The sequence below is a fragment of the Lynx rufus genome, unplaced genomic scaffold (assembly GCF_022079265.1).
Source record: "Lynx rufus isolate CCGP_SWC_20201006 ecotype Redwood Valley unplaced genomic scaffold, mLynRuf1.p SCAF_6, whole genome shotgun sequence".
NCBI classification, from domain to species: Eukaryota; Metazoa; Chordata; class Mammalia; order Carnivora; family Felidae; genus Lynx; species Lynx rufus.
This window is the reverse complement of record NW_025814878.1, coordinates 123,546,200-123,558,616: the sequence shown is the minus strand read 5'-3', so window position 1 is coordinate 123,558,616 and position 12,417 is coordinate 123,546,200. Positions and strand designations below refer to the sequence as shown.

Sequence of the window (12,417 nt, the reverse complement as noted above, 5' to 3'; positions counted from 1 at the left end):
GTTTCCTCATCTGTCAAGTGGAAAGAACAACAGTACCTAAACTCAGAAGGTTATTAAGAGGACTAAACGAAGGCATGTTAAGTCTTTAGAATAACGGACACAGAGTAAGGCCTCAATGACTGTTAAGCTTGGAGTGTGACTGTTGTTAGCTCTTACATAGGGTACATAGGGTGTAGTGCAATAGGCTTGCACACCGCAGCCCATGATTCTCACCTGTTCTGGCTGCAATGACACATGTATGAAGTACTATTCAGGATTACGAATAAGTATAGCCTGTGCCCACAAAAGAGAGCCGATAAAACTCCTTATTGGGGTGAAAACATAACAACCAACATTGCTGAAACTTGGCTTGCTGACTTTTCCACTCAGTGCACTGAAGTGGCAAATTTCACCTAGAGGCATTGGCAGGTGTACACACAACCAGTGCCCAGATGCCAGAGTCAGCCCAGCAAGGGGAGCTGGAGTGTGGGACAGAGATCTCTTGTGCAGAATGAGACGACACTTGTATGATAAAACCACCAGCTTGTTCATCCACGTTATTTCAAGCACCGATCCAGGTTGGGGAAAGAGAGCCATAACAGACAAAGCAGGTAATTCAAACCACGTAAAATAGAAACCAAAAATCAAAATCACATTATAACCTGCGTTTCTTACTTACTAGACACACACAATGTTGTGAAGGTATTCAGGAAAGAGTGGCATAGAGGGGGTCTTGGGGTGATACAAATCAGACCATTGTTAGTCCCTGGAAGAGAGCCATCATGGTGAGACGGATAGATGGATTTATAAGACTATGCAGAGGAAGATGCCAGAGAAGCTGAGAGCCTAAAACATAATCTTGGATGGCCTCAAGGGAGATGAAAGAAAAGGAATTTCTGTCGCCTTCCAGCCCTCCACAATACAATTCCCAAATGGCTCCCAGGTTTCCCAGCCAGAGAAGCCACGTACTCAATAGCTGCCAGCAAACCTTCTCCCCGCCACATTCCTCCCCTCCCCTCGGAGAAGAGTCTTGAACAGTATTATGATCATGTTAAATATTCTTCTGAAGACAGGCCAAAAATATTAAGTGACAAAATGAGTCTCATTCCTTGCATATATATGAACATGACTGTTCCACACCAATAGGTAAAAACTGCTAACACTCAGGTACTGTCTGCATCACACTTATCTAAGCACAAAATCTGCTCTACTATACCTTCCATGATGAAAATGGGATACATACAGGTATACATGGTAAGTTGAATAATGGCTCCTCAAAGATGCCCACGTCCCAATCCCTGGAACCCGGGAACATGTTACCTTACATTCAAAAAGAACTTTACAGGGGCTCCTGGGTGACTCAGTCAATTAAACATCTGACTCTCAAGCATAAGAGACTCTTAAAAACTGAGAACAAACTGAGGGTTGATGGGGGGTGGGAGGGAGGGGAGGGTGGGTGATGAGTATTGAGGAGGGCACCTTTTGGGATGAGCACTGGGTGTTGTATGGAAACCAATTTGACAATAAATTTCATATATTGAAAAAATAAATAAACAAACATCTGACTCTTTTTTTTTTTTTTTTTTTTTTTTTCAACGTTTTTTATTTATTTTTTGGGACAGAGAGAGAAAACATCTGACTCTTGATGTCGGTTCAGGTCATGATCTCACAGTTTGGGGGTTCAAGCCCCACATCAGGCTCTGTGCTGACAGGGCAGAACGTGTTTGGGATTCTCTTTCTCCCCCTGTCTGTCCTTCCCCTGTGCATGCTCTGTCTCTGTCTCTGTCTCTGTCTCTGTCTCTCTCTCTCTCTCTCAAAATAAATAAACAAACATGAAAAAAAAAAGAACTTTACAGATGTGATTAAGAAAGGATCTTGGGGTGTGGAAGATTATCTTAAATGATCTTGGTAGACTCCATGTAATCACAAGGGTCCTTTTCTTTTCTTGTAAGAGGAAGACAAAATTTCAGAGGCGATGTGACCAGAGAGGGAAGGAGAGGGGAAAAGGCAATGATCCAAGAATAAGCACAGCCCTATAAACTTTCACAGGCAAGGAAACAGATTCCCTCCCACCTTGAGCCACCAGAAGGAACCAGCCCCACTGACACCTTTGTTTCAGCCCAATCTCAGACTGGTTCTGCATTTCTGACCTCTGGAACTAAGAAAGGACACTGTTTTAAGCTGCTAGATTTGTGGTAATTCGTTGTGACAGCAATAGGGAGCTAACACAGAATATAATCAATAAATACTAATTATAAGTGAATAATTAGGAAACAGCTCTCTGTGATCTATAATTTACAAAGTATTTTATATTTTTCAGTGATCAAATCCTAGCTGCTCATCAGAAATTCTTAAGTTTATTACACAAAGACAGCCATTTAGGTTATATAATAGTGCAAGTATGCATACATTGACTTTAAAATCTGAAAGCAAAAGAAATTACAAAAAATGACATGTAATACAAGAAACTCATAGTCTATTCCTGGATATCTTGGTATCTCCTAACAGATGACAGTTAAAGTGCACTTAAGATTGGACCTAAACCACTCACTATGGTAGCATCTGTGTTAGTCACCTGTGTGCGTCCCTCCAGTGTTGGGCACACTGCTCTGTACAGTGTTGGCTGGTGTTCCATCAATATTTGCCAATTAAATAAATGACTGAAAAAATGAAAATATGAATGAGAAAAACTTACACCCTTAGCCAGGTTTTACTTTTGATCATTCAGATGGAGCTTTATTCCAAATTAACCTAGAAGGACTTGGTGCTAGAATAAAAAAAAAAAAAAAACAGCTTCCTTAAAAAAAAAAATAGGATTTTTTAAAAAGGCCATTAAAGATGGAGTCAAAATGTAAATAAATTATAGGAGATTTTCCAGTTCTGGTTAGGAGGCAAAAGGTCACAGAAAACCATCGGCCCCACTATAGTGATGAGAAAACAATAACTTTAGAGATCTTATTTGTCATACAAGATATTGAGGAGATCTGGACACAAGTCTAATCGAACAGACTGCCTTCTACTGTCCTACTGTCTGGGGGACAGACATTGATGGATACTTCCCCTACTGGTGCATGAGTGGGCAGAACTAGCCTGCTTTTGGTAAAGAAACCTTGCTGGAATAAGGAATAATGAGCCAAACTCTTCTCAGCCAAGCATTGGTGGGTGTGGCAGGCTGGAAAGTGGGGGAATGGCTAGCTAGCCCTCACTGCCAGCCAATCCTCCTTCATAATACTTTTGCTTGGCAGCTACTGGTGGGTAGAAGCTGGCAACTGGTGGAAAGTAGAGAGATCACATCTCATGTGCATAGATCCCAAGGTCTGCTGCAGGGCCAGATCTCACCACCAAGGGGATGGCAGATGTGAAATGCGGTTCAACTCCTGATTAGAACGAAGAGATCTGGCCTACACACCTTAGCTGCCTGACAGGGGAAAGGACAAGGCTTGCTGAGGACATATACTACCTATTTTGGTTTCTTTGTTCTTTTATATACAATATAAAAGTGAGACACATGAAAAAGCAGGAAAAGTGTGACCCATAACTAAGAAGAAAAAAAGAATAAAAGGAGAACAACAGGTAACAAAATGGTTGGAATTAACAAGACAAAAATAACTACTACATGACGATGCTAAAGAATTTAAGGTAAAATGTACAAAATGGGTGAGAAGACGAAGAATCCTCCAGAGTAATAAAAACTCTAAAAAAGAAGCAAATAGAAATTGTAGAACTGGTAAGTACAATATGAATTCATTCGAGGGGCTTAATGGTTAAGTGGACAAGATAGAAAAGGCTGGTAAATCCAAAGATAAGGGAATAAAAACTATCCAAAATAAAGCACAGAGTGAAAAAAAAAAACCAATAATAAAAAACACACCCTGAGAATCAGAGTACTAAGGCATAACTTCAAACGGTCTGACACACATGTAGTTGCAGCCTGAACAGAAAAGAAAGAATAGAGTATAATTGTTGGAAAAGATATTAGATGAGGGTTTCAAAGATGGTTGAAAAGACATTAAATCCAACACAGTGAAACTCTAAGCTGTAAAACAGAAAATCATATACAGGGCAAACCACTGAAAACCAGAGTAAAAAGCTAAGACAATGAAATGACCTGTTTCAAGAGCTGAAAGGAAAACACATGCAAACACACACACGCGCGCGCATGCACATGTGCATACAAACTGGCAACCTAGACACCTATAATCAAAGAAAATATTCCTAAAAAGTAAAAATGAAATAAAGGCATTTCCAAACAACCAAACTGAGCACATTCATGCTGCATTAAAGGAAAATATTTAAGGAAGTTCTCCAGACCGAAGGGAAATGATCACAGAGAAAAACCAAGATCGGCAGAAAGGAATGATCAGTGGGGTAAGTATCAAGGGAGATATAAAACAACATAGTTTTAAATTTCTTTAAAAAGACAATTGGCTATTTGAAGCAAATAGAGCGACTACTGTGGGATTATAATACATGGAGAAATAAAATAACAATAATAATATAAAAATCAGGGGAGTAAAAAAATGACACTGTTGAAGGATATTTAATGTCTCATGAAGTTGTGTAATAGCTACTGATGGTAAAGGGTGATGCATTAATTATGTATATCGTAATCTAGAACAGCCACTTAAAAATAATACAAAATGGTGAAACTAAATAGTAACAGGAGTAATAAAATGGAATGTAAAAACAAACAAACCAAAAAACAGAAACTCTCAGTTTCCAAATAAAGAAATGAAGAAAAGAAGGGGGAAATGAGGGAAGAAATAAAAAATGACAGAATTAAGCCCAAGAATATCCCATGTAATTATAGTAAATGTAAGATGTATTCAACACTCCAATGAAATAAAAAGGCCCAGTTCTACACAACGTTCAAGAGACACTTTTAAGAACATAGAGTGAAAATAAAAGGATGAAAAAGACACACATGACAAACACTAATCACAAGAAAGCCAGTGTGTCTATACTAGTATCAGAAAAACTAAACTTTAAGATGGCTATTTCATAATGATAAAATGGTCATTAACAAAGCCCAAAGTTGGTTCTTTGCTCAGACTAAAAGCTTCGTAAATCTTTTTTTTCTTCCGTATACAGCTTCCGATGGTTTATGAATTCCTGTGTTTATGGACCTCTATTTAAAACTTCTTTTCAAATGCACATTATTTTTTTTTTATTTTTTTTAACGTTTATTCATTTTTGAGAGACAGAGAGAGACAGAGCATGAGCAGGGAAGGGGCAGAGAGGCAGACACAAAATCCGAAGCAGGCTCCAGGCTCTGAGCTGTCAGCACAGAGCCCGATGCGGGGCTTGAACTCACGAACTGTGAGATCATGACCTGAGCCAAAGTCGGACGCGCAACCGACTGGGCCACCCAGGCGTCCCACAAATTCACATTATTTTTAAATTCAACAAGTTTCTTTTCAAGTGCATGACCCCTTCAATTCTTGAAAATCATTATTATAATTAATATTTGATTCTTACAAGTCATGTTACCTGAAATTTCACCTTCTGGTTGATATCTGACACGCGGAACTGCTTCAGGAAACGCTCATCCTCACTCCAGAAGAGGCGGATATCAGGGATGTCATAGAGGATCATGGCCAGTCTTTCCAATCCCAGGCCAAAAGCCCAACCGATCTGATCTTGAGCACCAGCTACAATTAGGAAAGCAAAACACAACTGATTTAAAAAATATGAAGACTACAGGGTGCCTGGGTGGTTCAGTCGGTTGAGTGTCCAACTCTTGGTTTCAGCTCAGGTCATTGTCCTGTGGTTGTGGGGTCAAGTCCTGCATCAAGCTTCATGCTGAGCATGGAGCCTACGTAAGATCTCTCCCTCTGACCCGTTCCCCTGCTCACGAACTCTCTATCTCTAAAACAAACAAACAAACAAACAAAACATTTTTTTTAAATATATAAAGACTTCACAGGTGGATCCTACTTTCCTACTTGTGGGTAAATAACCAGTAACACTGGTTGTGAGCCTACTAGCAGGCAAGGCACTGGGGAGAGACATCCATAAGCCCATCCATAAGTTTTACATTTCTTGTGCTCCCCACATTCCTCACTTCCCTCCCTGAGGCACTCTGGAGTCACACTGCCTCTAATGTTTCCTTTCATTTTTTATTATATTCCAAGCACTTTAAGCCCTGCTTCCTGCCTCTGAAAAACAATTTTCCTGTAATCTTTATTTGCCCTGATTCAAATTTAGCCTACTATGTGTAGAGAGAGAGAAAAAAGATGGTCTCTGTCCCTGTGTGGCTTACTAAATGGGTGGGTATGTTGGAAGTGTGCCATAATGGACTGTTAATATTCAGAAAAATCCCTCATTTTGTTAAAACAACTTTTACCCTTAGTAAGAGCTACCTCAATAATGGATGGAGATCAAGCAAGCCAAGGTGGAACGTTTATTTAGTACCACTCACTCCAAAGGTAAAGTGTGTTGTTCACAGTACAGCAATGCTATGAACTCAAAGGGTTTATTTCACTTACCTGAAGCAGACTAAGACCAAAGACATAGACCTGCTGTGTGAAGAAGGCAAGAGAGCAAGTCATACTACTTGAAAAGCTTACGGAAAGGGCTCATGAACATAATTTCAACTGGACACTTAGGGTGTCTGGATCCTGGGCAGGCTGCAATGGCCTCAAGATTTTACTCCCGTCATACATGCCCTGTGTAAATCTCTCCCTTTGAGTGCGGTGGCCCTGGGAACAGAATGGGACTTCAGCCCTGTGATTAGTTACTTTATATTGAAGTTCATCTGAGCAAACCAGAGAGACTCTCCTGCTGGCCCAGGAAAAGTGAGCTGACACGCAGCGAGAGGGCCACGTGGCTAGGACCTGAGGGAGGCCTCTAAAAGTTGGGGGAAGCCCTGGCGGTCAGCAATAAGTGGGACCCTAATTCCTACAATCATAAGGAAATGAATTCTCCCAACAGGGTGAATGGGCTGAGAGGAGGACCAGAACTCCTGAAGAGCACATAGCCGTGCTGACCCCTTGATTTCTACCTGTGAAGACCCTGGGCAGAGGCCCCAGCCAACCTGTGCCTGGACTTCTGATGCAAGGAAACTGACATAATAAATTTGTGCGGTTTAATCTACTAAGTATGACATTAATTTGTTACCAGGCAAAAAATAAAAACAAACAAACAAACAATAACAACAAAAAACCCCACAAAACTAATACACATCCAAAATGTGGAGAAAGGTAAAAGAAAATTCCAGACTGAAGGAACGTCTTCAAATAGCAGAGGGGTAGCAGTGTAGCATAGAAGCGTTAGGAGTGCATTATGGAAACACAGAAGGTTTGAGGCAGATAGGACATTGCAGAAAGGATCCATTTCTGGCTAGGTGCTCCCACCACCATCATTTATAAATAAAACAACAAGGATAAATGTGTAAAAGAAGCCAGGCAGAAGTATGAGCCTCTTCAAATGGTTTGTTTAAAAGCTGAATGAATTAAAATAATCAAAATGAGATCACAAAAGAAAAAGATACTAAGAGAGAAAATGGATCAGTAGCGAAAGGGAAGATGAATGAGAAAGAAAAGCCAGTGGTTCGCTGAGTACACCTGTTCCTGAACAAAAATGAACACTCAGGTGAGGTAGAGGGAAGTGGGGTATTCAACCTCACAGACAGTGGGATCATGAACATTATGCACAACCCCTGACCCAGTGGTCACATGCCTAAGAGAGCAACTGAAGAGTGAGGCAAAATAGTTTAGAATAATTCATACTGATTCATGAGACTTGAAAAATAGGTTGGTGACTAATAAAAGACATGAAATTTAATATAACCATGATAGATTTTAAAATCTACTTAAAGAAGAATTTTTATTTCCTTAAGTTTTTATTTATTTATTTTGAGAGACAGAGAGAGAGAGAGAGAGAGAGAGAGAGAGAGAGAGAGAGTGAACATGAGCAGAGGAGGGAGAGAGAGAGAGTCCCAAGGAGGCATCACACTGTCAGTGCAGGCTCTGATGCAGGGCTTGAACTCATGAACTGTGAGATCATGACCTGAGCCTAAATCAGGAGTCAGACGTTTGACCAACTGAGCCACTCAGGCACCCCAAGAATTTTTATTTTTTTAAATGGAAAGAAAAAATGGCAGTCCTGCTGATGTGGTTCCAGCACATTCTGCATCGTGTGGTTCCACTGTCCTCATTCACTGGGGGGTTACACTACGTATTCTTACAATTTGAATACAATATATACATGTAAAGATCCTTAAGAATGTTCATACTCATTATTATTATGATTCTACTCAGGAATTGATCCTAAAGAAATAATTCAACAAAAGAAAAATATAAATGAAAGAAGATATTCAGCAGTATTACTTTATAAGAGCAAAAACATGGAAACAACCTAAGTGGCCCAAATTAGGGAATGGCTTACAAAATATACTACATTTTCATGAAATCATTAAAAATTGCAATTATAAAATACAGATTTATTAAGTGACAGACTATAAGAAATTATGAAAAATATTTATGATAACATGAATATGTACTGTGATACCACTATTTAATATAGGTCCAAGTGAGGGTTGTAATGTGAAAAAACAAAAAACAAAACATGATGTTCAAGAATTATAATGGGTAATAGTTTTTTTTTTTTTTAATTTTTTTTTTCAACGTTTATTTATTTTTGGGACAGAGAGAGACAGAGCATGAATGGGGGAGGGGAAGAGAGAGAGGGAGACACAGAATCGGAAACAGGCTCCAGGCTCTGAGCGGTCAGCCCAGAGCCCGACGCGGGGCTCCCGGACCGCGAGATCGTGACCTGGCTGAAGTCGGACGCTTAACCGACTGCGCCACCCAGGCGCCCCTAATGGGTAATAGTTTTAAAACTTCAAAACATTTTCCTATAATTGTTAGTTGTTTCAAGTAAAAAAAAAAATAAAGATAGGTAGCAAGGTTAATGCTGCTTTGTGACTGAGGCTTTTTCTTTAATCTTTTCAATTTTATTATCATTCTTTTAGATATAACCAACCACTTAGAGCCTAATATCTGTAACTGAATAAGCAGTAACAGATATTTCCTACTATACAGTAACTACTGCTTATTTAGGGTATTTGACTTTATTTAATATCTAGTAATTTTTTTTAGTATGTTATGCTCCTTTCATGTTACCCTCAGTTAGTTCCCCATCCCCTGAAACTTTTTCTAAAGCAAAAACACGAATAGAGCCCCTAAAAGTAGGTAAGAAAATGAGCAACAATCTAATTTTTAAAGTTGAAAAAAATTAATTTATATTTGAGAGAGAGACAGAGTATGAGCAGGGGAAGGGCAGAGAGAGAGAAGGGAGACACAGAATCCAAAGCAGGCTCCAACCTGTCAGCACAGAGCCTGACGCAGGGCTTGAACTCATGAACCGCAAGATCATGACCTGAGCCAAAGTCAGATGTTCAAGTGACTGAGCCACCCAGGCGCCCCCTCTAATTTTTTAAATGGACCAAGAATATGAAGACATTCACAGAAAGGAAAGAAAAATTACCCTTAAGCAAATGAAAGCTTACTTAAGAAAAATAAAAGAGGAAAATGCACAAAGTTATCATATTTTATATACCAGATTAGCAAAAATAAATACATCTGATTCCATACTTGAGAGCAAAGCCAAGGGAAAACAAGCACTCTCTATATTGCTGGTAGGTTCACAATTGAGTCTTTAAGCTATTGACCTAAGAAGCATAGTATACCAGTAGCTATCAGAATTACAGATGCATGTACCACCTTGTTACTTTAACTACTAGAAAGTATCCTCCTTACAGGAAATTAGGACTGTATAAGACCACTTGCTGGAGTATTGTTTATAAAAGCAAAAGACTGTAAACAACCCAAATATTCATCACTAGAGAAATGGTTAAATAAACTATGCTATGTCTGTACAATGAAATATTATTATAAAAAGGCTCCAACCAATTTCAAAAACTCAAAGCAGCAGCTGTTTTTATCTTTTTATTATTTTATTATTATTATTATTTTTAATATTAAACTTATTGTCAAATTGGTTTCCAAACAACACCCAGCGCTCATCCCAACAGGTGCCCTCCTCAATGCCCATCACCCACCCTCCTCTCCCTCCCACCCCCCTCTCCCTCCCACCCCCCCTCAACCCTCAGTTTATTCTGTTTTTAAGAGTCTCATATGGTTTGTCTCTCCCCCTCTCTAACTTTTTTTTCCTTCCCCTCCCCCATGGTCTTCTGTTAAGTTTCTCAGGATCCACGTAAGGGTGAAAACATATGGCATCTGTCTTTCTCTGTCTGACCTCAGCCGCAGCAATTTCTTACTTGACACATCTCCAAAGGCAAGGGAATTAAAAGCAAAAATGAACTATTGGGACCTCATCAAGATAAAAAGCTTCTGCACTGCAAAGGTAACAATCAACAAAACTAAAAGGCAACCAACGGAATGGGAAAAGATATTTGCAAATGACATATCAGACAAAGGGCTAGTATCCAAAATCTATAAAGAGCTCACCAAACTCCACACCCGAAAAACAAATAATCCAGTGAAGAAATGGGCAGAAAACATGAAGAGACACTCCTCTAAAGAAGACATCCAGATGGTCAACAGGCACACAAAAAGATGCTCAATGTCACTCCTCATCAGGGAAATACAAATCAAAACCACACTCAGATACCACCTCACGTCAGTCAGAGTGGCTAAAACGAACAAATCAGGAGACTATAGATGCTGGCGAGGATGTGGAGAAACGGGAACCCTCTTGCACTGTTGGTGGGAATGCAAACTGGTGCAGCCATTCTGGAAAACAGTGTGGAGGTTCCTCAAAAAAATTAAAAATAGATCTACCCTATGACCCAGCAATACCACTGGTAGGAATTTACCTGAGGGATACAGGAGTGCTGTTGCATAGGGGCACTTGTACCCCAATGTTTATAGCAGCACTTTCAACAATAGCCAAATTATCGAAAAAGCCTAAATGTCCATCAACTGACGAATGGATAAGGAAGATGTGGTTTATATATACAATGGAATACTACTTGGCAATGAGAAAGAATGAAATCTGCCATTTGTAGCAACGTGGATGGAACTGGAGAATGTTATGCTAAGTGTTTTTATTTATTTATTTTTAATTCGGGGGTAGGTAGGAAAGAACTGTGCAAATGGAGGACAGAGGTAGGAAGTCTTTATAGTACATGCCTTTTTATATAAAGACTGATAGAGATTTTTGTTACTAGATAAAATACAGGAATTTGTTTTCTGTTTATTTTTAAGAGGTTATAAGAAGCACAAAGTATTCCTCTTTGGTTGCACTGGGACCAAACTTTCAGGAAAATCATGAGTAGTAAAAATGGATCTCTATGTCCTCTTTTTAGAGCCAGAATTGGTCTCTTTCATTCTGTAAGAGGCAAGGCTGGAAAATAAGTGTTATCATCTGTAGGGATTTCAAAAACAACAACAAATTTCTTCTACCCTTCCTCTTCAATCTCAGTGGGTTGTAATGGCTTCAACCAATTGAGTATGGGGGAAGTGATACTATGTGACTTCCAAGGTCACATCAAAATAGCCACACAACTAACACTTGGTTTTCTTGGAATGCTCACTCTCCACACACCCTCTCTCACAATTCTTTCTCTAGAACATTCTCTCTTGGAACCTAGCTGCCATGCTCTGAGAAGGAAGTAACACAGAAAGATCATGTGTAGGTGCTCTAGTGGACAGTCTCAGGTGAATCTAGCTTTCAAACCATCCTGGTGTTGACAGCAGGTATGTCACTAAAGAAGACTCAAGAGGGTGCCAGCCCTAGCTCTCTAAATCACCTCAGCTGTTTAATCTTCCCAAGGCTCCAGCCATTGCAGATGAGAGACAAACTATCTCCACTGTGTGCTGTCCAAATTTGTGACCACAGAATAATAAAATGGCGGCTTTCTTAGGCTATTAAGTTTGGAGTGGTTTATTATTCAACAAGAGATAACCAGACATTGCCCTTGTTAAATCATCTGGGTTGTGCTTTCTATTGCAAACATTTCCCATATGGGTAATCTAAGGTTAACTGAACTGCTGATGTAAGTTCATATGTCTGAGATATAAGAATGATGTGAATAGCAACTAGATAGGGTTTCACATAGATCAGGAATTAAGCTTAAATAAGATGAATCCACTATACTATAGCACATCATATACACCAGAATATTAATTATGTCCTAATATCACATCTTATCCAAAGCCCATGCCACCCCACATCATTCATCGCATTGCCCATCCAACGTATAAACAAAACAGTCCTAAGCCAAAGCTATCCAAAACCCCTCTCCAAACCAACTACTGCTTTTCATCTTATTTTTCCACCTCATGATGAATGGGGTCATCATCCGTCTAGTTACTCAAGGCAGAAACCTGGGAGTAAACTAACTTAAAACACTACCTCATTTCAGATATAGACCTTTAAATTATATCTCAAAATTTCTCTCAAAACCATCCC

At 39.4% G+C, this 12,417-nt stretch overlaps 1 protein-coding gene across 4 annotated transcripts in view; it reads right to left on the bottom strand.

Annotated features, from left to right (window-relative positions):
- FARS2 (phenylalanyl-tRNA synthetase 2, mitochondrial) overlaps window positions 1–12,417 on the bottom strand; it is a 532,084-nt gene that overhangs the window by 200,157 nt on the left and 319,510 nt on the right. For all 4 annotated transcript variants that reach the window (XM_047101724.1, XM_047101725.1, XM_047101726.1 and 1 more), the window contains one exon: window positions 5,470–5,630. In XM_047101724.1, coding sequence (XP_046957680.1) covers window positions 5,470–5,630 — 161 coding nt within the window. The remainder of the gene's footprint in view (window positions 1–5,469; window positions 5,631–12,417) is intronic.